The following is a 24,740-nucleotide window of genomic DNA, read 5'->3' as shown; positions in this document are numbered from 1 at the left end:
GGCGGCCGCGGGGCGGGGCGGGGTGGGGGACGCGGCGCGACCCGGCGGCGTCGGGGGGACGGGGCGGGGCCGCGAGGCCGGCGGCGAGCGGTGGCTGAGGTACCGCGGGGGCACGGGCGGGGCCGCCGCGCACCGGGCTGGGCTGTCCGTCCCTCACAGCCGGCCAGGGGGGACTGGGGAGGGTCAGGGAGACGCGAGTCCCTCCGTTGCATGCCCGCCGAGGCACCTCGTACGCCGCCGGGCCCTCGGGTAGGAGGCGTGTGCAGTGCTTCCCCCGGCTCCGTTTGTGTTTGTGTTTGTGTTTGTGTTTGTGTGTGTGTGTGTGTGTGTGTGTGTGTGTGTGTGTTCTTGCCGCGGAGGAGCTGCTCAGGAGAGTGTCCGGCGGGGCTGGCAGCGTGGGTTTGTGAGGATGGTATACCACAGGCGTTATCCATGTTGGTGTGGAATGTGGCTTGGCTTCTGGGTGGAGCAGCCCCTACAAAGTTTTCCTCCTTTTGGAGTGGGAAATGACCCTGCAGTCACAGACATATCATAGTCTTAGTATCTCGTGTGGCTTGGCTTGTGTATGGAGCAGCCTTGACGACGTTCTCATCTGTTTTTGGACAAGACGACGACGTTAGCTTCCTTTCAACAGAGCTCTGCTGTAGTGAATTTAATGAACAGGCAACGTACTAGTATCTAAAGGGGGTCTGCAGGGAAGTCAGAGAGAGACTCTTTGTTAGGGACTGTAGTGACAAGGAGTAATGGGTTTAAACTTAAAGAAGGGAAATTTAGGCTAGGTAGCAGGAAGGAATTTTTTACTGTCAGGGGTGTTGAGATACTGGAACAAGTTGTCCAAGGAGGTTGTGGATGCCCCACCCCTGGCCCTGTTCAAAACCAGTTTGGATAAGACTTGAGCAACCTGGTCTAGTGAGAGGTGTCCCTGTCTGTGGCATGGGGATGTTGGAACTGGATGTTCTTTCAGGTTCTTTCCAATCTCTTAACATTCTACAATTCTATGAGTTACTTGCTTAGAACTAGTAGCAAGTGGTGACTAGGAAGAAGGATAATTAGATATTGAAATGGGCTGCCTAGGGAGGTGGTGGAGTTGCCATCTCAATGGGTGTTCAAGAAAAGACTGGACATGACACTTGCTGTCATGGTGTGGTTAACAGGGAGGTGTTCAGTCTTAGATTGGACTTGATGATCTCAGTGGTTTTTCCAGCCTAGTTGGTTCTGTGTGATTCTTCAGGTGATTTAATTAATTTTTTATCTCAAAAACAAGGAGTCTGTCTGTGGCCAGGGTGCCCCTGCATCCTTGCTGTGCCCCAGCCAGAGGAGCTCTCCATCATGCTGCAAATGGGTCACCTGAGGAGTTCAAGCATCTCTTTTTCTCTCACACAGTAGTGTGTTGGATTTTGGACTATTTGAAGTTTGCAATGAGAGTGTGTGGCATCGTGATAAGTTCTGCAGTTCCCTATCAGTTAACAATGAGCCTGGCATGCAGTGACATGGAGGAGCAGGCACAAAGCTCTGATAACGGTGGAGGGTTGTATAAACAAGAAGGGTCACAGATGTGGAAACTGCCGCTATTTTCCCTCTTTTCTCACACTTTTTCCATTTAATGAATTAGTAACATGGAGAAAAACTAAATGCTCCCTTTATGTGAGCTTCTTTTGAACTGTAGAGTATTGTAGGAGCTATGAAAATTTTCAAGTTTTCCCAGGAAAGTTACTTTCTTATTGATCTCAATCTGCTCTATAAGTTATAAATAAAATTTGTCTTCATTTAAAGGTAACTTTCAGTTTCAGGATGAATTTAAAGTTTTAGAAAACTGCACAACTACCAACTTTCCATTCCAAGTTTTAATGCGTGCTTTAAGCAACATGTTTGGTACTTTTGACAGCTTTCACAGGTACATTGCATGGTTTAAGGTTGTCTATCATATCTTCCTCTGTGTCTCATTTCCCACTCTGCTTTGCCCATTGCCACGAGGTGTAGCTTGTATTTTGTTGACGCAAACAAATACTGTATTGCTTTTTTGCCTTGCTATCTGTTTTAGATATGAGGTTGTATAGGGAGGTAGCGCTTTCTACAACAAGGTATTACTGGGCACCTTTCCTAAGAGAGATCTGAAACCTCCTCATGCTTAGGTGAAGTACTACCATATTCCAGTAAACATTATTATAAAGAAGTGACAATATTTTCTTTTTCTTCCGACCTGACCAGGAAGGTGAGGTATCCAAGCTGAAGGCATACGCGGGCTCTTTCTCATGCTCCTATCTGCATATTAATTCAGTTCCACCCTCTGGTTTGTTTAGAACTCTGTACCTTTCAGTATGGTTTTGCCTTACAAAGTGGTGGAAAACTTTGTTAGGGATTGTTTTACACAAGCCATACATCACCCAGGCAGATATTCAGAATAGTGATGCTAAACAGGGCATTGCATGTCTTCTTGCTTCAAGTCATCCATGTGGTTTTCGACTCAGGATAAAAATTATTTGAGATATTTTGTTTTCCCAGTAGAATGGTATATTAATTTTGGATTATTTTCCCTCACAGCCTTGCACCTGTAGTTTACAGCTGCATTACTTTTAATTTGCAAAACATGATTCCATCAGCAAAAGTAGAATATCTACTTTCTTTCTTCTTCTTTTGTTTTTTTTTTTTCTCTTTAGGAAAAAATGTGCCTCAGAGACTGCTGACCTCAGACCCTGCAGAAACCTGCTTTATCAGGCAAGTGCCTCAGTTGGTCAGTTCGTAATGTATACTCAACAAAATCATTGTTTGCCTACTGAAATTGCCCTCTCCTCTCTCTTAGCAAGACTGTTCAGACCTTTTCCATTCTCTTTTGCAAAGGGTATGCATACACTTGAATGTAGTCAGCACAGTCCTGAAAGCAAAGGTGGTAAGCATATAACTGAATATTATACAGCTGAGTTTGGCTGTATTTCTTGTACCAGCTGAACTTATTTGTAAACCCAAAGTTGATGCAAACTCATAATAATGATGCATTAGCAGACTGCATGAAATTCTAATAGGATAATCTCAAGTCAGTTTTGACAACCTTGTCACAGAATATATATCTCATCAATTTATATGTTGCTATATTATAGATTTTTTTTTTTAATTTCTGTTAGCAAATGTGCCCTTTGGATTTTTTCCCACTGTGTAGTGAGAGGGGATACTTACAGTGCAGGGGGATACTTAGTACTAGAGATTGGTGCTTTATTCAAGTAAGACTGTGCTCAAAAAAATGAAAGGCTAATAAATCCTGTTTCCTCAAGAAACACTTTTTCTAAGTATACCATCAATCATTTCCATTATTTCTGTTCTATAAATTATATTTGTCTACACTGCTTCTTCAAAGCCTGACTTTAGTACACTAAGGAACCTGGATAAAAATCTATCACCTCAGGATTTGGCTGATACAGGATTTAGGCTAGTAAACTCAGAGAGTCTTCAACACTTCCACTGTTCATGATGTGTAGTTCATGCCTGCTGTTGTTAATTGCTTCTGAATGCAGTCTGGGCATATCTTTGGACTCTTAAAGATATGCCCAGATAACTGGATAAAGATATACACAAATAACTGTAGGATTCAGTTCACTGAGTCAAGTCCATTCCCAAAGTCCCATTGTCAATGACAGAGAGGGACCATGACCTGGTACTACACTAGAGCAGGAAGTAATTAGATAGCTTCTGATGAGACAGGTCTCAACTTTTGCCCTACATTTAAGAGTTTGTCTTTATTTTGGGAATTTTTGCCTGCTTTTCTCTTAAATAAAATGTGCTAAATTTATCCCTATAGATATTTCAGCTAATATGTGTTCAGGGATTAGATTACAGAATAAGCATGCTCTATTTTAATATGCTAAATTCCTAAAAGTTGGTTTTTTTTGTCTGAAACAGGCCAATCTTATTAGAAACTTTTTATACAAACCAATTTTTTGTTTGTTTCTCTTACATAGAAGAAAATTTTGAGGGGTTAAAGCCTTTTTGTTCTTAAGAAAGTGTGACTTGTGGTATTTGACTAGTTGGAGATGAATTAGCTTATCCTGGAAAACACACAACCTCTACAAATTAAGCAACTTTTTCAAAGGGTGGGAGCGATGCTTTTGCTAATAAAAGGCAACTGGCAAAAGGAATTGCAGGTTCTGGCTTGCACCCTTGCCCACCATCACTTTATAATTAACTTATAGTTTTTTGAAGAACCAATGGTGGCTGTACTGCATCAAGAGAAAAACACTCAAAATAAAACTGAAATAAATGAAAATCCAAAGCTCCATTTTTCTCATCCAGTTCACTCCCAGCCCATCCCATAAAGGACACATTGTTATCCAAATTACCTTTCAGATGTGAAGCAAATTGTACCATGCTCATAAAGTCAGTACAGTAAAGTTAATAACTTGTATCTCACATCAGTATTGCTTGTGTGTTACCTCATTTTTTACTTCTCAGACATCAAGAGAGCCTCTTATTTCTTTTTCACTGTGCTTGCACATTCCTTTAGTAGTGTGTCCTAAAAATCTCTGTGGTTTTAAGAGTATATTATCATATGGCACTTCCCTGATAAACTCAAAAAAGTTAAAATACTTCAGAAAACGATGGGAAAAGTTCTGACTTTGGATAGCTGACAGCTGTTTAACATATCATGGTAAAGACTGGATTGTTTTTATGAGTCATGGCATAGGGTATTGTTATAGCAGTGCTTTATGTTGAACATTGAAAGTCCTAATAATACTTTTCAGTTCTGAAAAATTAAGAAATAATACATCCCCACTAGTATATATCTTTATTCCCTCACATTTCAATGTGTTCTGTATGAATTTCCAAGAATAAAAGCCATTGTACTTGCAGTATTGCTCATTATAGTTCTCTTTTTTTTTTTTTTGCTTAAATCTGCATGCATTGTTCATACATAACCACAGAGGGGAAAATGTAACTTTAAAAAGGTCTGTAGACTCTTGAAATATAAAAAAAAAAATTAGTGTTACCTTCTGTCAGTGATCACTCTGAGAAAAACTTGTAATAAACAAGGTGATTTTCTGTACAGATGATTAATTACTGACAGATTTACAAATAAAACTTTATGATTTTACAAACAGTAAATTACATTCCTTTCTATTGCAAAACCTTTTGTGGACAATTTACTCTGAGGTTGTTTATACTCTCTAGCCATCAAGAGCTCTCATGGAAATTAATCAGTTCCCAGTGTACTGGGATGCAATGTCAAGCTGTAACTTAGCTAGCCCAAATGGATGGAGGAGTAACTCCTTGTCTTTGTCCCCCTTTTCTGTGTTGTTTTACTTGAAGCAAGTGCCAGTAGTCTGAAGAATAAATAAACCTGGAATTTAAGATTTGGGCTTTGCCAGTGTTGTTTTTGAAAAGGAAAAACTTTTAGGAAAAAGGCCCAGCATTTTTGTCAGTTTTTAAGTTTGCGATTGATATTTTTAAAATTCTGAAGTTGGTTGTACAAATCCAGTTTTGATGTGAGTATTATTAGATGTTGCTTGGTTTTCATCCTCTCATAGGCTGGAGTTATGCTTGCATTTAAGGAAGCCATCTTAATGAAATGGCTAAAAAGAGAAAAAGTCATAAGTATAACCAGAAATCATTTATCCGAATTTAATATATTTTCAATTACTGCCTTTTTTCCACTGAAGTAATCTCACACAGTTGGTACTTTTCTCAGAGCTAGCATAGACAGGAATTAATTTATTGTATTAAAGAATAGAAACGGAGCAATGAAAATAATTCAAACCTTCTTTGCAATTTTAGAAAGAAACAAGGTAACCTACAGAAAAGAAAGAAAGAAAACCTTTAAAATAATTTAATATCTGAAATGCCTGTGATGTAGAACCCAGATCTGAAAATAATTATATGAGGAAAAGGTTGATGAAATGCTGTCATTTTTTCATAACTGGAAAAATGTAATGAATCAATGGATGGAATTTAGTATGAGACATACTAACTCACTCTTGAATTGCGTCAAATTATTAACAGTGACTATTTTAGGGGTGGTTAGATATATGTAATAAAATATGGTTCTGGAAGGTTTCTCTGACACACACTTGGTCTTTATCAAGGCTGGCTGTCTCCAAAGACTGAGTCTTCATTACATTATTTAAATGTCCTATAGCTTGCTTCTTAGTTGCACCAGCTGAAAGAGCAACAATTGCTGAACACAAGCACTGTGAGGCAAGATTTCTTAGAAGCTATTTTTATTCAAACCACTGCAGATCACTCTTTGGCTGCTGTAGTTGCACTTGAAGAAACATGAACTGCAAGCCTCCAGTTCTGGGTATTTTGTTTGAAAACATTCAAGATAGCCTTGAAATCACAAAATTCCTTCCTCCTTTTTTCTATTAGTGTATTTTAACATTTTCTTTGTAGACATTGCTTTTTTAACATGCTATCTTAGAGATAGGATGAGGAGGAGATTGTTACTATCTCTACTGAGGCATGAATTCTGAGAAAATGTGTATTGGTTCTTTTGAAGTGATACCCTCTGTTTTGTAGTACCTAGTCTACACAAGTCTTGTCAGCTCTCCTGTGCAATGATCTTATTGAGAGAAAGTGTTGGAAGTAATAAGAAAAATATACAGAGCACTTGTTGGCTGTCCAGAAACAGCAAGTAAATTAAAATATGAACAACATGGGCATTAAGCATTGATAATTTGTCTTCTCTAGAATTTAGTGATAGAAGCAGCTGGGAATGAAGCTGAGGCAGATTCCACTCCCCCTCTACATAGTCTTTGCAGTATTGATACATAAGTAAAGACAAAGTGTCTCAGGGCGTTTGTGCAGAGAGAAAAACTGTGCAATAATTTTTCTTGTACACTATGCTTATTTCAAAACGTTATTGGGAAAGTCATATATGTTTCAAAATGAAGGGCTGAAGTAGATATAAGTAACTGGTATTATGTGCAAGAAGGAAGAGAAAGTGAGGATCTGTGTATTTTGTTTTCATGTTCTGATGCTAACTTTGGCACCTTAGTTTGGTATTTCAAGAAAGATGAGTGAGCAGAAATTAAGGCAAGCAGATGCAGTGAATGCTATTGATGGTAGGCAGATAAGAATTTGGAGTGTTGTTGCAAGGAACACACAGAAAGGGAAGAGCTGGAGTAGATGTCTTGAAGGCTGTTGAGGGAAACTGATTTAAATTGGTGTGATATTGATAATCTTAGTGTTGTTTTCAAAGTGCATCAAGCAAGCAGTGACAGAGGAAGTTCAGGTGTTAATATAAGAAGTGCTTGCCTCCCAAAGGTACAGTTAAATTGTCTGTATGTCTCTGGCACAATAGGCATTTCTGAAAAAAAACCCAAACCCAAAACGATGGGTAGTACTTAATGGGATGTAGTTGTCATTGGCATGTTGGTGTATTCTAACAGAACTGGTGTGGAGCAAGGGAGGAATTATACCAGTTCCTTGGCATTTATGTCTGATTTTGTTCTGAGTGGTCAACCCAGAAAAAAACAGTGGAACAGAGTAAAAAATTAGTCAGCTGATAATGATACTTAAGGAGGAAAAACATAGAAATGGAAGATATTAGCATGCACCGTTGTGGAAAATGGCTGTCTCAGAATGATGCAGTGTAAGAAAGACAAGCTTCTTCAGGCCAGGATATGCAAAGAACTTAAGTATATAGGCAGGTAATGTTGGGTTAGGGAGGCATCACAGCACACTTGCCAGTCCAGATCCTCAGCACCAGGGAACCACTGCTCAGAAAAATTTCACAACATCTTAACCTCATGGCTTTAGCTATAGGAATGTAATTGTGTAACTAGCTATGCAGAGAAATGCTCTAACTCCTTGTGTAGCCCCAAGTTCCTATGTAAGACCTTTCCACAAAGATCTGGTCTTTCATTTGTTAGTATATATGAAACGTGTGTAAACACTGACCTACTTTAAGCATGCCTTTCTATGAGTCACTGGTGTTCCACCTTTGAAAGAAGTTACTCTTTCCAAATACTGTGACACAGTTGCTTGTTGAAAGCTGTAATTAGCAAAAAATTGACTATACTTACAGAAATAATAGTCTCAGTTCAGATTGGCACACTTAGGATAACTTAGTTTATTGTTTCATTTCATATATGCTTCGTTATTCCATTTTAGCTTTCACAGGGAAAGCCCCAAAATACAACAATTAATGAAACCTCCCCTTGTTCTCCATGAGTTTGCTCTGCTCTTACATACTTACTTATACCACTTACACTTCTTAACACTACTCTGAGAATGTATCAACTTCTCTTGTATTCCTGCTACAGAAGGCCGCTGCCAAAAATGTAAGGAAGCTTGAAAAAAGCTCCACTGCTTATACTAGAAAAAATGTGGAGGGTGAGAGTAGCTGTCTTAGGGAAAAAATACGCTTTTTTATTAGCAATAGACTGACATGCTGAAATTTTGTCAGGGTATTACAGGTATCCACTAAAATCCTGATGACTTTTACTCCATTTCAGTTTTGCAATTAATTCAGGGCCAGAGGGTGTTTGGTAATATTTTCTAGACAGCGAGGTTTAAATTAAAAATGACACATGAGCTGTGGAGTGTAGTAAAACACTGATGAAAGCTTGCAGGCTGGACTAGGAAACAGAAAAAGATACCAGTCTTGATGCCTTCAGAAACCAACACTGGGATTTTATGACAGCTTCATGGAAAATACTTCAATTGTGCATGGACAGAGCTTCAATATGACTTCTTATGTCATTTGACAGAGTTAGCTTCACTGTTCTGATTTTGTAATATTCATAGCCATAGTTCATTTCACTTCCTGATTGCAACAGCAATGATTCAGCAGTGGGTTGGAAACTATTTTATGTCACGTATCCAGCTGTAGGTTAGTGCTGTGGGTTAAAAATGTTAACCTTAGTCACTGATGGCTACAAATGTGAAACAAATATAAAACAAGTGAGTCTAACTAAGGATAATACTATTTTTCTTTCAAGTTTTCCCCGTGTTTCCAGCTAAAGGCTGGTAATGCACAGAAAACGGAAATGAAGTTTAAAATTTATTGGGTGATCCCTGTGTATCGCAATGAGCATTTAACATTAAAACCAAAATGTCCTTGTTTCTTCATTCATGTAAGTGGTGAAAGTTAAGTTTCTGTGTTGGCTTAGCCTACCAGGAATGATGTGGTGTGTAATAACTAAAATTCTTGATAATGCAGTCTTTTAAACTTTCTTTCAATAGACAGTCCTTAGAATATGGCCAGTTCAGTAATGACCTATTCCTATGCAATTTATCTTATAAAGATTTCAAGGTAAACTATCTGACTATTTTTTTTTATGTTTAAATCATAACACATAACACATTTAAGATTTGTTTGCTACTGCATAAGACCTCTACAGCAAACTCAGTGTTCGTTAAAAATGGATATATTCCTTCTTTTTGTACCACTCTTTTCTCCCAACAATGACTATTCTGTTTACATATTGTTTGTAACTGTGTTTAAAATGTCTGTGCACATAACAAGACATGACACATACATTTTAATATATGTATATATATCTATTTTTTTTGCATTTTAGAGCTGTGATGGCCAGTCACCAAGCAGAAGTTCAGAGTTTGAAGCTAGATAATGATTCAGTTATAGAAGGAGTAAGTGACCAGGTACTGGTGGCAGTTGTGCTCAGTTTCACTTTCATTGCTGCTCTGGTATATACGCTTTTAAGGTGAGAATGTGTTGAGAGGAATTATTCATTTTTTATAAAAATCCTAACTTTCTTCACAATTGCGTGCATTGGTACATAAAAACTGTGATTTTGTGACAGTAAGGAAGGGGTTGTTTGATTGCTTACTATGTTTAACTAATTGCTTGGTACACCTAAAATCAAAAGTGGAGTTTAACGCTTCCATATCTTTAGATAAACAAGCTTAGTAGTGTTCATCATTCATTAAGATGGAAAATGGTTAAATTCACAGTCTGTATGGCAGCTGTGTTGTGTTTGTTTAAAAAGTACAGATTTGTCAACGACTCCAAGATTAAAATTGGATATATTCCTCCAATGTACGTTCTAGCTGAGGTCTCCTTCCAAGAAAGCAAACAAACAACAACCCAAATCCAAATAAATTGATTTTTTTTTTCAAATGAGTATGCTGTACAACAGTGGACTGCAATGTGCATTCCATACAGGAAAATGTTAAGTTCAGAATTCAGTAACTTTAATGATGAAGTCATCAAAGCTTATTTTTGTTTCAGAGTTTTTCTTTGCATCCTAACAAACATCTTAGCCTATGTGTTTTGGGAAAATGAGCTTCAGATTGGCTTATTTTATTTTATTTTATATTATTTTATTTTATCTTATTGATGTGTGTAAACCTCTGAACAGAGAACAGTTTTCAAAACCAAGGGAACTCAGTTTTAGTGACGCAGTGGCATCATGGAACTTGAAGAAGAAATGTCCACATGAGAAATATTGCTAAGGTAGGGTTACTTGAGAGCAAGCTACTAAATAAGCTATAGGTAGAAAAACTTGGTTGGACTGCAAGGCAGTGCTACTGTTAAGGATCAGGATATCACAAAAGAATCTAAGAAAGGCATTCGCTTCACCTTGCCTTTTTTTTTTTCCCAAAGCTGTTTCAGTTACTCAGATTGCTTTAATAATGCCTCTTTTTTATCTGCTCTGTTATGATTTTTCTATCCTTCATACTGACATTTTTGGCATTTGTGACTTGAATTTTAAGTGTTTAGTTTAAAAGTTAACACTTTATTTTTGAACTCTAGAAAGGCAAGTAAGAAATACTAAAAAAAAAGTGAGTGGAACAAGGGTCAGCAGTTGACAAGAGTAGCAGGAGTTCAGTCAGAATTAAGTTCAGGGAGATGATGCATCAATTATGAAGAGTTACTTAGGGAGGCAGATAAGGCTAATTATCGACTGCCTCTGCAGAGTAATGAGGTAGGTAAAAAGTTTGACTGTGAATCCTGTTACATGCCTTGATGGTTTATTTTCTGGAGGGGCAAACAAACTGAAAACACAAAGCTTCCAGACTTTGGAGATCTGCATTGTATGATTTGTGGCCAGTGACAGGACTTGAGGAAACACGTGAAGCTGAGTCAGAGGAGATTTAGGTTAAGATACCAGAAAAAGGTTTTTCACCCAGAAGGTTGAGCAGCTCCCCAGGGAAGTCACAGCACCAGCCTGATAGAATTCAAGATGTGTTTGTGCAATACTCTTGTGCATATGTGTCTTGAGATGTTCATGTAGGACCAGGAGTTGAACTAAGTGATCCTGAGGGGTCCCTTCCAACTCAGCATATTCTGTGCCTGTGATTCTGTGACTGACAACTGCAAGTCTTACCTGTATCCTCTCAGCTCCCTGCTCTGCCTTCTGGTACCTTTTGAAATTGTCTGTATTCAGCAGCACTCTTCATCTATCTTCTTTGTATTGTTGCCCTCAAAATCTGCATAGTATGATAGAAAATCTGTACAGTACAAAAATTATAGTACTTTTAATTTATTTAGCAGAGAGGGGGAAGTGAGGAAGAAAAAGAGTATTTTCTTTTTCTTCTCTAGTTACCTTAGACAGTACAGTGGTCTTTGTGTTGCTTATATGGTGTTCATTACCCCAGTTTTTTTCTTTGCCTTTCATGCTTCTGTATCAACAGAACTGAAATACTTAAGTTGGGTAGGAACAGGTCATGGGTAAGTATACAGGAAGGAAAGCTTACAAGGTGATGAGTAGCTGCAGGAGCTGAATCAAAATGGAAATGAGCAGCAAGGAGTATGTGTTGCAGTAGATTTTAGGGGGCAGAAGCAGAATATGGAGAGAACTGTTAAGGGATATAATTGTTGTACTTGTTTCCAGGTGAAAGAACTCAATGAAGCATCACATCAAGGCTTCATTCATGCTTCTGGCGGAGAAACTTACAAGCCATAATTAACATTTTTAACAAGTTGCAGCTGTGTAGTTCAGGCACTATATGATACTTTTGTGAAGCCTGTATGCTTTTGAGTTATAAATTTTGATAAAATGAAGCCAGATTTTTTCCATCATCTTTTAAACTGGTGAGTAGGTTGTCACATTACAAATGAGATTGTGAAAATTCAGTGTATTCAGCAAATTAAAGGAAGCTTGATCCTTTAATTCCCTACAAGGGATTTGTCCTAGATGACTTAACTGTTCCATATTTATGGGTCTACATGTTTAGATTTTTTTAATCTAATTTTTTTATCCATCATATGGTTTGATTATAGGATCAAGTACTATTTTCAGCAGAAGTGAGATCTTAGTCCTTGGAAATTAACAGTGTCCATCACTGCACAGTGATGCACCAGTCCCCTTAAGTACTATCCCTCTATTTCCTTGCATGAGACTGCACACTGAATGAGTCTTCTTCCTTCCAATAATAGTTTGGTGGGGCCCTCTGTGGTACATAATACAATCTTTCCACATCATGGGACTTTTCCCTCAAGTTTTGGCGTGCTAGCAGTCAGAAATAGGGAAATAAAAGGCCTTTGCATCTAACTTTATTTCTTTCTGGCTTGTGTTTGATAATGCCTCTAATGACATGGCACCATATTGGTTTTTATTTATTCAGTTATCTTCTCACACTAATTGCATGACAGAAGTTATAAATTTGATATGCCTTGAGCTCTGCCTGTCCCTTCCTGAACATTGCATAGTTTTCAGCTACATCACTGTCTTATGCATAAGTGACTGTACATGCTGTACCCCTGCAGCTCTGCAAATGCTCTCATGATTTCGGCATAGTATGTTATACCAGGGTAAGGTCATATAAATGAACACTTGCAGTAGCAAATTTGCTACTGCTAATTTAGTTGTTTATGGAGAAATCAGAATAAACTGTCTTACAATTCATGCCTTGCGCTTGTGTGTGAATCAAATTGGACTTCAATATATATCAGACATTCTGGAAAACTGAAGATGTGAAATACATTTATTTTGTAGCATCTAAACAGAAAAATACTTCTATACATATAACATGTATAGCAGACAGCATCCACAAAATCTGATTCATGGAGACCAAAGGTGCATAAGAAGGGTTTTAATACAGGCTTTCTATCATCCAGCTTTCATATGTCACCCATATTAGTATTAAATAAATTTTCTTTTTACAGATGGTCATGTAAATATTAGCATGAAAAATATGGGACTTGTCTATTTTTCTTTGAAAAAAGAATGAGGCAGAAAAAATTTTAAACATTTTAGCAATAACACAATAAACATTTGAGCAATAATGCAATATTATGATTGCCCACATTAACTGAAGGAAAATATTGCAGAAGCTTCTAGAGCCATTGAGGAAATTATATAATATAACTGCAACCAGAAAATATCCTGAAAGTTCAGCCGGTCCAGCCCTCATCTCTGACAGATGATCAGCTTACCTCAATATCCCTGGAAGTATTGCAACCTGTTTTTTTTGATTTAACTTTTAGTCAGGGATAGACCAAAGTAGCCTGAGGTAATCTTGTCTGATTTTGTACATTATGTAGTTAGAAATGTGTTTCCACAAGCCTTAGATAACTGTGGGAAATAATTGCTCATATTTTTAGACTGAAAGACTTTTCCTGTCCCCTTTTCACTCCATGAACGGTCTTCTATATAAACTGACATTTCTTAAGTCTTTCTCTAATGTATAAAAATTGTGGGCAGTAGTTCCTATTATCTTCTGAACTTTCTCCAACTTCTCTATGTGTTTCTATGCATTTAGCCCAAAATGGTGAACAGAATCCAGCTGAGACCTCAAGAGTACTGAGCAGAATGTATCATCATTCAAATCCATATGAATTAATAAAGCATAAAAATTCATATGCTATTGACTCATATTTATTGTAACTCAACACCTCTGATTGCTGTCAGCACATTTTTAATTTCAAATCTGTCCCATTATGCTTTTGAATTTCAAATTTGAAATATATCCATCCTTCTTTCTTCAGTATGGCCCTTCCCAATGATTCCTCTTGGTGTATCTAACCTGTAGTTTGCCTGCCTGTAGAATCTTTCTTTTTTTAAAAAAGAGTGATTTTAAAAGAGTGGTTTCTTTTCATATCCAGTCTGCTGATAGTTACATAAATTCAATATTCTAAATGCAAGTTTGTCTACTCTTTCTTATGCAACTATCATGTAGCAGATAAAATTGAAGTAATTAGGAGGTTCCAACTCTGTGACTTGGGCAGTGAGTGAAAAACTAGTAATTTATTGACTAATTTCTTGAGTAGACCAACAAATAAGAAACTAGCAATGGAGACAAAAACATGTCTTTAATCAAAAAGCTTTCAAGCAACTTCATTTTTTTTTTTTTAGGTTCAAGGCTTAATTTTTTCTCAGATTAAAATCTAATTTTAACATGATTTAATGATTGGTTGTGGAGTCTCTGAAAAATCCTGCCGCTGTACAGCTTTAAGTGTCCAAAGTAACTTTAGGATCCAGAATAAATTCCTGTTTCCTTAATTATTTGTGTACTTCCTTTAAAATCCTTTATAGCAGGAAATAATTTTTTTTTGCCCTTTGTTCAGGTTTCATATTTGTTTCAGTGAGTTATTTTTCAATGTTGGATCACAGGGCTTTTTATTGCTTGTATTTCCTTTCACAGAAATGAACATCAGAACATACATCCAGAAAATCAAGAGCTAGTGCGAGCTCTTCGTCAGCAGCTTCAAACTGATCAGGTGCTGTACCAAGTGTCGGCATCATTCAGCTCTCTGATGTGGGGTACTGCAGGCTTCTCTGAGGTTATGGAAGAAGATGATCTTGAAAGTTACGGGAGCTTACTTACTGTACAGAGGCATCCTTAAAGTCCATCAAGTAATGGGATAATGTACCCTTTTTAATGGATGCATCAAGTAATTAAAACTAAATTTTGGCTGGTTCTTTTTTCAAATAAGTTTTTGCCACAAGGTGGAGTATGTTAGGTTATGCTGTGTGCTTCCTGGAATGTTCCTGGGAACTTTAGGGTAAAGGAAAGGAAATCTGGAGTACAGTTTGCTGAGAGAGGACAGGGGTAGATGTTTAGACTGATAAGCAGTGTGTAGCAGAACAATGGCACAGCAACAGAAGCCAGGCACAGACAGACAGAGAGGAACTTTTTAGCAAAGCCTTTAGTCACAGGACAGAGTAGTGGTTTTAAACTGAAAGAAGCTAGGTTGAGATGGGATGCAAGGAAGAAATTCTTTTCTGTGAAGCACTGGGGACAGGCTGCCCAGAGAAGTTATGAATGTCCCATCCCTGGAAATGTTCCAGGCAGGGTTGGATGGGGCTCTGAGCAGCCTGGTCTTAGTGGAAGGTATCCCTACCTATGGCTGGACAGTTGGAACTTAGTGATCTTTAAAGGCCTTTCCAGCTCAGACCATTCAATGATTCTATGACTGCATCTAGTTAAACTGGTAGAGTCTATGCCATACTTTTGGAGAATATTGAAAAGTCTTTTATCATTATATTTCTTGAAATAACGACTGTGCATATTTATGTGGAAGACAAATACGGCAAAATGGGGAGAAAAACAGTTTCATGACAGTGACATACACAAGTTAATATCTTTGTGTGGGCTTGGAAACACTAAATGCTGCAACTGGTAAGCAACGCAGTTTGGTTACCTGGCTCTGGACAGAACCACTCAGGATAATGAAGTAACAATATAGATCCAAGTTTGTTATTCATGCTCTAGCATGTCTAACCTGACTCATTGTGAAGGACCAAGGAGGTTCTTTCTTTGTGGTCTTTAACTGGTTTGAAGCACACACTTACTTAACAGATGAAGGGAAAATAATGGTCCTGTCAGAAGAATGTGCTTATTGAATCAATACATTTAACTATGTTTAATTTTTACATTTAAATATATTTCTCATTTCACATAGTTCTGTGTTTGACAGTTTGACTTATAGTGAATGAACACCAATTTATTATTTTTTAGAACTCAGTAGACTTATATAACATAGTATCTCCAACACTTTGTGTTTTCCTGCTGTTCCAGCAGGATGCTTCTGCTGGTGATCGGCATCGCTTCTATACAGATATGTCGTGTCCAGTCTGTTTGCAACAGGCTACGTTTCCTATAGAAACAAACTGTGGACATCTCTTCTGTGGTAAGCAAGGAAAGCTCCTAGCACCAAAGTTAAAAACAGAACAGAAATACAAACTTTTGGCACTAGCTCAGGCATCCTAATTCAAAACTTTGTTTGCTTTTAACTGTTTATCATTGCATCTGCAAAATAAATAATTTTTTATAAATAGTTGAGAAAATACATTTAGGAATAAACAGTTACTTTAAGAGTGTGCTGCATTGTTTTCTATGCTATCAGGAATGAAACTGTTTAATTTTAAAATGTCAAAGAGTATAATTTGTTTCCAGTTTAGTAAAAAACTCAAGATGTTGAAGAACATTTGGGAATGTACCATTTTTTTAAAAAAATGTTTTAGAAATAATAAAATATTCTTTATTTCACAAAATATTTTTTCTTGGAAGTTCTGCAGAATTATAAGTAAGTGCAAAATTGATTAAAGTGTTTGGTTTTGTGTTTTTTTGAGGCTATATTTATATACTGACACCCTATGTAGCATTTTGCTTCTTCTCCTTCATTTTCCCAGTAGAATTCTTCCATCTCTTTTTTTTTTTTTTTAAGTATATAGCATATACCATGCCCAGTTGTTTAAATGAAAAACAAGCAAGTTTGGAAAACAGATAAAATACTTACATTTTAATATTTGTCTTCATCTGTTGAAACTGATGATGATAAAGCCAAGTTTTTAGGATAAATTTTACATCTCTTGACATTTTTGTGACTTCTACATTTTAAACTGGCAACAATTTTTATTATTTGCTTCTTCACTTAATGAATAAAAATTTGTTGTGTTTCCCGGAAATAATGCCTTAAAATTATTGATTCAGTTGAACCTATTCAGGAGTTTTCTCATTAATAGCATTGAATTTGAAGATGTTAGTTCTTGGTCTTGATCTTCAGTGAATGCTGTACACAAAATTACATCAGAAACTGTAGATTTAACCTAACTGCTTATATACACTTTTTGTTGTTTCCTTTGCCATGAAATGTATTATTTCAGGCGATGCATTTCTCATCTGAGGTGTTTAAATGTGTGTGTACCTTACCTCCACCAGGTTCCTGCATTATTGCCTACTGGAGGTATGGCTCATGGCTGGGTGCCATCCGCTGTCCAATCTGCAGACAGACGGTAATATTTTAAATCATCGTCGACCTGTCAGTTTGGCTGTCTAGAATAGCCTGCCAAAAGGCACTTACATGTGAGCTGCAATAGTGAGGCTGGCAGATAAAGAAGTCTGAGAAACTGAAAAAGTACAGAGGGATATGTGAGACAGGAATGGTGGACATTCAGTTTTTCCGAACTTCTTGCTTTGACAAGTGGCTCCAAAAATTCAGATTGTTCTGCAATAGTTGATAACTCAGCTATTTTTCTGTAAAGACTATATGAAAACAGAAAATTGTGAGATTTAAACTATGATCCTTTCATGCTTTCTGTTGAAGATGTTATTAACTTCTTTTACCAGAATTTGCATCTGAAAGGCTTGGCTGCACACTACTGGCTCCTGAGAAATACGCTCTCTCTTCCCTCTGTCCCTACCAAAAGACCTATCCATGTCAATTTCTTATTTTGGTCTTATTTTTAACTTGTACGTGTTATTAATTTAATCTTTGTAGAGAAAGCACTAACTTACTTCCTACGCAACTTACTTACATTGTCAGTTTGAAATATGTTCCTGCAACTCATTAAGGCTTAGGATCTCTGAGTCTGATAGTGTATGTTTTAACAAAAGTACATCTTTATTTTAATAGTGCACAAACTACAGAGCTAGTAACTTCTGATGAATTATGTAATTCATGTCCTTGTCCCTCCATTGTATCCTATTTTGATTGTGTGTATCAGCAGGACAAATGACTGTAAGAAGACAGTTGAAGGAAGAAAAAATAGATATGACTGGAAGAAGAATGAGTAGGTTTAGAGTGTAGCCAGTGAAGAAAAAGACACAAATAATAGGTGGGGAAGGTGTGGAAAAGGGGAAAATAAGTGATTTTCTTTATTGTCTTTCCTTATGTATGTTTTCATTTATGTTTCTCTGAGTAACAGGTATATTAGGTGGCACAGTTTGCATGGTTATGTATTCATTCTAACCCTGATTTATAAATGGTGAAGGGAAAGATGTATACATGAACATGAGTCATACAACAGGTTTGTGGCAGGACCAGAAGTTGAATGTAGATCTTCTTATGCTCTCGTTTCTGAATGTGACTGCCACACAGATTTATATTTAGTTGCCAGTTACAGAGGAAGCTTCGGAAGACTATAATAATTTAAAGTACTATGCCTTCCCTGTTTCCCATGATAATCTGCATTTTTTACCTGTACATTGCTTCCAAATAGAAGTCTCAGCAACTCCTATGCAGAAAGATAACAGATGTAAGGTCATACTCACATATATCTTATTTCTCTATGTTTGCATGAAAGTTAACCCAAGAACAGAGCAAAGTTCTCAAAGTCCATACAAAATAGTTGAAGGTTAATATCTTTTTCTTAATTCATCTCGGTATGAAGATCCATATGCAAAACCATGAGTTTTGCTGCATGTTTGTTGTTATGCAAGGCAATCCTAAAAATAGGAAAAGAAAGGCCTCATTGATTGCTTTATTCTATTTTCAATTTAGAAAAGAAAAGTAGATTAATTTGGTAAATTAGTTTTGTTCTCCAAATCATTTATCCCACTTATGAAACAAAAAGCATTTAGGTGTTTAGGAAGCCTCTCTTAAAAGGAAAATTATTTTGTGCTTTTTTTAAAAATCTCTTTAAAAATTAATATTCTGTAAGGAGCTGTAAGGAATTAATTAGTTAAAATTTAATTGCAGTACCCATGCTAGTAAATTTCAGGTTATTCTCCTATTAACTATTCAACTAAACCAAAGGTTTTTTAGTTTATATAGTTAACTAAAGATGACTGTTTTACATTTGCATGTGTAGCATAATCTCCCTGCTGTGCCTAGGTAACACTATTCTTACCACTCTTTGGTGAAGATCAGCAGGGTGCAGCCCAAGTGTTTCAAGATGTTAATGATTACAATCGAAGATTTTCAGGACAGCCCAGATCGGTAAGTTTTGGGTAAATTTAGGTGGAAGTCAATGGTGTCAGGAGAGTTTGAGAGCAATTTTTGTGTTTTTTCCCCCCTTCTTTTTTTTTTCTTTCCCTGGGATATGGATTTTCTCTTCCTGATGCTTAGGGCCTAGGCAACTTTTCTTTAGGAAATTCACGTTGAAATGGTTAGGCCAACCCCAAAATTATTTATTTGTCATTTATGAAAATGTAGGCAAACTTACTTTTTTCTTGTAAGTGAGAATCTAATAAGTCTTGAGTTTTCTCAAGTGTTCATGTGTTAAGTTTGTTTTTAGATATGAGTCATTATTTTGAAAGGATCAATAATTAGTCAGTAAAAATACTTAATGAAATAAATGACGTGCAAGGAAGAATATTCACTTCATTGGTCTTTTTACTCTGATTATAAAGAAGAATATGAAGTTCTGCTCTGTGCCTTTCTCCTCAGACAGCTGTACGTTGTCTTGATTTTTTATTTCCCCTAGTTTATATTACAGTCTTTTTTCTCCTTTCTGAGTAAAGAAGAAAAAGAATTTTTCTTCTGTAAATAGCTAAGAGGGGTGGTCAAAGTTCTACAAATGTTAGAAAGTCAGCCTTGTGAGCCCATCTCCTGTGTGCGTGTCCTGTTTTGCAAGGTGAAATGGACACACATGCATACTAGTAACCTCCCTCCTTGTCTTCATTTGTAATGGGATTTGGATATAGCAAAAAGACATTAAAAGAAAAATGTACAGTACAAAGAGACAAAAGAGGGAGGAGTATTTTTCTAAACCACAAAATGTATGGGTTTTGTCCAGAAGAGGTTGAAACTGCCTTTCAGGCTCCATTAGACCTCTCTGCGAGCTGTGTCTAGTCCCCAGTAACCTGTCTGAGGTCATGCCAGAAATCTGCACTAAAGCCCTAATTGGACTAGATAAATTGTCTTTGATTTATACACAGTGTTACCACGTACAAAATTTCTTTCTCAAAAGCTTTTTCGGCTATGGCACTAAGTCATTCTGTGTGTAGAAACTGTGTACCATAGAAGGGAGCCAGTATAAAAAAAGTTTTAAAGTTCACCCCTCCCTGCTCGTCACAACAAAAACCTGAATATTTTCTTTTGAGCAGTCTCTTGCTAAGCTGGCAGATTCATAGTAGCAAAATGGAAAGGAGGCAGGAATGGATTCACTTAAAGGTTCTTTAGTTTACTTTGAAGCTTCATCCATCCTTTGGAAACTTGTGTGAATCGCTGGTTATACACCAGGAGAGGGGGTATTGTGTTTCTGAAAAACTGTAACCTATTCTACTTTACCCATTAGGTTTTTTCTCACAATCCTGGTTTGTCTTGCGTTCTGATAAATATTTTACTCCAGTTAACCTGTTTGCTGTTTCTTACTTTCCCAGTCATTTGTTTTCCTCTATTAGTCATTGATTTTCCTTCATAATAGATGCCAGTATATTTTCTCGTGATATATATTAAGTATATGCTTTTCATTGTAGAATAACAAAGTTTAACTGTTTCTTGAAAACATATATATTCTAATGCCTTTCTACCTGGTAAAACTAAACTCATTAACTCTTCCCAGATTTTGTTTTAATTCCTATAAACTAACAGAATCAAAGATATAATGTAGTAGTAGAAACTTCAGTTTAGCATGGATGAGTTGCTAAAGCAAAATACTAACTTTTAAATTTTTTCTTTATAGATTATGGAAAGAATTATGGATCTCCCCACTTTATTGCGACATGCTTTCAGGGAGATGTTTTCTGTAGGGGGCCTCTTCTGGATGTTTCGCATCAGGATATTCCTCTGCTTGATTGGAGCCTTGCTGTACCTGGCTTCACCTCTGGATTTTCTTCCTGAAGCTCTGTTTGGAATTCTGGGGTTCTTGGATGATTTCTTTGTCATTTTTCTGCTGCTGATATATATCTCTATCATGTACAGAGAAGTGGTAACACAGCGTCTAAATAGATGAAATGGACAAAAGTGACCTAAAAGCCAAGTCAGTTGTGGAATGTTTTAAAAAGAAAACTATAACGTAAGTATGATATAGCAAGGTGCCTGTGTATGATTTCAGTAGTAACAATTTCTTAGCTGGTTATGTTATACAAACATAAAGGGTTAGTATATGGTGATGCTTAACTGGAATCTTTAATTTGTGCATTACATATGCTTCATAAGGAAGGAGGTTAGTTTTATAATGCTGTAATAAACCACCTTAATCTACTTCCACCTGATGAACAACTGTGTGTAATGAAAGCAGGAAACGCTTTCTTTGGTGTGTTGTGGTTTGTAAAAAAGGAGTTCTAGCAAAGTACTTCAAACAATAAGCCCTTTGCATTATCTAGATGTATAAGAAAAATCAGAAATTCTTCACAGTACAGTTATCATGGTTAAATTGTTTGATGTCTCCCTGTTGTGGACTAGATTTTTTTGAAATAAAAATTTTTTGTCTCTGTGGAAGAAGAAACCCAAGGACCGCATTACAATTATCACCTTGCAGTTTGCTGTTGTCCACATGCTTCAGAAGAATAAGGATAATTCCTTGGTATTGCTTGAACTGCACTATGTACAGTTGCATGCAATTTGTACCATTTTATTTTTATATTTGGGAATATATACATAGTATCTGCTCTACACTGAGAAACCAGTATTATGCACATCACACTCATTAGTGCTCTATTTTTTAAGCAAGAGCATGGTTTTTCTCTTCAGACTTTTTCATTTGGCAAGTATATATCTTAGAAGCAGAGGTTTTGTGTTGCTTTGGGTCAATGCAATATGGCTGAAATGCAACTTTGCATTTCCATATATGCATTAAAATATTCTGCCAATTAGAGAGAACACTCAAATTCCAAATAGTGGTTGAAAAAAAGAAGTCAGAACTGGATGTTTACAGTACATGTACTTGTATGTGTACAGTGTAGATGTTTACCCAAATGTACATTCTGCAATATACATGTACTAAACAACATAGATATTGGGGTGATTTTCAGTTGGAGTTTTCTTGTTTGGTTGGTTGTTTGATTTGGACGTTGATAGAAGAGGTTCTGAATTACCTTGAAAAATAGTGATAAAGGACTATAAAAAAATATTGAAAGTGTTTTCAAAAATACCAGGGTATTAATTATCCTTAAAGCTAATTTTTTTTATGTTGCATTTGAGCGTAGGCTACCATAGCTGTTCAAGTAATTTGAAAATGCTTTCATTTTGAGCAATGATTGTGACTATAAAGATCCAGAATATGACAGATCATTGTACTTTTTAGCTAGAGGACTGATAATTGCAATTTAACTTCCTGAGTACTTGAAAGACAGTGAATTAATAGGTGATTCTTTGTGTGTTTACATATATAGCTGAGACTTAAAACGAAAGGGACCTTTTCACTGCTTCTGTGTTTTCCCCTTGCAGGTGTCTTTCTACAGCTTCTAGAACTTAAGCATGTGCAGGAAGATGATAGAGCTGAAACCTCAGGTGTCAGTCATTGAGGGTACAGATTGTCCTTCAGTGTCAGTGTTCTAAATGACATTAATTTAAAACTAAATTCACCAAATCTTCATTTGAAAATTTAGTTTTGGAAATCCAAGGACATTTTACAAATGAACTGGAAAGCTAAATTTTTCTTTGTTGCTGTTTGTTAGAGATGGGCAAGAAGAGAAAAGGGAAGTAAAGTAAGATTTGGAATAAAAGAGCAAGAGAGAAAATTACATTTTTGGAAGCAATGCTAGCTGACTTTTCTTGAGCATCTTGGTTGAGCTTTTCACCATGTGTTGGCATTGCTAATGTATGGTGATGTTTTAGTTTTAGTGGCTACCTCAGTTAAAGCTCTTTAAGGTGTTATTGAGTAAGGGTGAGAAATTCATAAGCTGTTAGGTGCATTTACAAAGCAAGACAGTGGTTTAGGATATTACATAAGACAGGATTTCAGTTTTACTATAAGTGTTGTTTTTAGTTTTGGGGTTTTCTTTCTCAAGAAATCTAGCTGAAAACAAACCCCAAAAATTCTTTATTGATTGAGTAAATTTAACACCCTCTTTTCTCCTGGAGTTTAAATTGTAGGTCTCCTTTGAGAAGAGTGTGAACTGCTCTTGTAATTAGAGTTTCTTCATGGAATTTGTTGATCTACTGCTTCATCCATACTTTTACCCTATGATTATAATTTTCCCATGACTCTCTAAATCCAGAGTGGATATAGATGCACATGAAGCTGCTTACTGATTGGTTGTCTTTGAATTTCCTAATTCCATGCACTACTGTGAAGTTCATGTGGAAATTTCCTATCCCATCTAAGGGGATCCTGTGTATCTGAAATCATACACAAACCACATCTGAAAGACTATATGAAGTTTCCCCATGTTCTTTTTCTTCAGTAAAAGAAGAAAAAGATAGCCAGAAGGGTTTCACTCAGAGGCTTCTGCTTACTTTTGAGTATTGAGTAACATTGTAGTCTTAAATCCAGCACATTAAATGCTTGATAGAATTATAACTGTTCTTTTCAGTGATATGTGTGCTTGCCTGTGGCTATTCTTTTTTGGTCCTGCAAGCCAATGATAAACAGTATTATGACTTGTTCAGGCCTTTTTGTGTAATGCAAAGATGCATCTGTCCTGCAATGTCTGGCCACTGCTCCTTTCCACAAATCTGAAATAGCTAAAGGCTAGCTGTCTTGGGTGCTTAGCTTAAGCTTAACCTAAGAACTCCCAAGAAGCTGGAGATTAAAATATGACCATGTAGTATTCCTGAACTGTGTGCTGCCAAGTTGTTCAGGCAGCAGTGTGAAAGGTAAGGGTTAGGGCTGAACACTGGCTTCAGAATGTGAAGGAAGGAAACAGGTGATGCTGTGTGCAGAGTGACTGCAAACATTGCTGTGGTTTTGTCTCCTGAGGTGGGGGAGGCGTGTCACTAAGGGGGGGAAATTTTAAAAAGGAAAACTATAGCATGAAGATGTATGGGAATAAAACACAGTTCTTGAAAGACCACATGGGCACCAAAAGCTATGTGAAATATTTGATTGTTCTAGCAATATTAACAGAGAGGAAAACAAAAATTATACTTAATAGCTCTTACAAAATAACTTGTAGCATCTTGAGGCCTAATGATCATCGCTGTATAGAGCGATCCATTTCTGTGCTATTTGTGTGCCACACCATTGATGTCTGTGAGGATCAGGCACAGCAGTGTGGTTTGGGGATACAATTTTGCCGTAAGTTTCATAGAACTGTAGCAGTATGTTACACTAGATTTTTAAGACAAAAGAATTTAAAACTACTTATTGTTACTTTTAATGATAATAAATTACTGTTAAAGAGATTCTTTTGAATTATTTTATTTTATTGACTATCTGGATGCAATATTGTTTTATTTCCCCTTTTTCCACTTCCATGCATTAAAGTTGTAAGTGTGGCGTCCCACCCTTGAGGGGAGGGGAGTACTCAAGATTTGTAGGTGCCCATGGTCAAAAGGAATGACAAAAGTCAGAGGATCCATGAAAACTTACTAAGTTCTATTAGTAAATTGCATACTTGGCGTGGAAATTGGTATAAGTTAGGACCTTATCTCCTCTATGAACACATGGCAGTGGGTTTTGAACAGAGGGGTAAGGTGAAAGGGGACAGAGAAAGAGAGAAATTAATTAAAGAGGGGGAAAGAGAAGAAAGGAGAGGGGGAAAGAGAGATGACCAGTCCTAGCTCCAGCATTGAA

General features: G+C 36.8%; 1 protein-coding gene across 9 annotated transcripts; it reads left to right on the top strand.

Annotated features, from left to right (window-relative positions):
• The first annotated feature begins 51 nt into the window (after nt 1–51).
• On the top strand, nt 52–24,349 carry RNF170 (ring finger protein 170). Of its 9 annotated transcripts, none has more exons than XM_066569374.1 (8): nt 61–99; nt 2,658–2,715; nt 9,510–9,653; nt 14,539–14,614; nt 15,919–16,027; nt 17,059–17,132; nt 18,953–19,057; nt 20,745–24,349. In XM_066569374.1, the coding sequence occupies exons 3-8, from the start codon at nt 9,517–9,519 to the stop codon at nt 21,012–21,014; spliced, it is 771 nt and encodes a 256-aa protein (XP_066425471.1). In that variant the 5' UTR covers nt 61–99; nt 2,658–2,715; nt 9,510–9,516; the 3' UTR covers nt 21,015–24,349. The 9 variants fall into 9 exon arrangements, with proteins under 9 accessions (XP_066425474.1, XP_066425477.1, XP_066425471.1 ...); XM_066569372.1 differs by having other exon boundaries at nt 15,916–16,027; XM_066569375.1 differs by having other exon boundaries at nt 79–99; nt 9,510–9,591.
• The last annotated feature ends 391 nt before the right edge of the window (nt 24,350–24,740 follow it).

The sequence above is a fragment of the Molothrus aeneus genome, chromosome Z (genome assembly GCF_037042795.1).
Source record: "Molothrus aeneus isolate 106 chromosome Z, BPBGC_Maene_1.0, whole genome shotgun sequence".
NCBI lineage: Eukaryota > Metazoa > Chordata > Aves > Passeriformes > Icteridae > Molothrus > Molothrus aeneus.
The sequence above is the reverse complement of the archived record's forward strand: the minus strand, read 5'-3'. Positions and strand labels throughout refer to the sequence as shown.

Coding starts and splice junctions, on each gene's coding strand:
- RNF170 (XM_066569372.1), top strand. CDS start 9,517: ATGGCCAGTCACCAAGCAGAAGTTCAGAGTTTGAAGCTAGATAATGAT. Junction 9,654..14,538: donor CTGGTATATACGCTTTTAAG/GTGAGAATGTGT, acceptor TTCCTTTCACAG/AAATGAACATCAGAACATAC. Junction 16,028..17,058: donor CTGTGGACATCTCTTCTGTG/GTAAGCAAGGAA, acceptor TACCTCCACCAG/GTTCCTGCATTATTGCCTAC.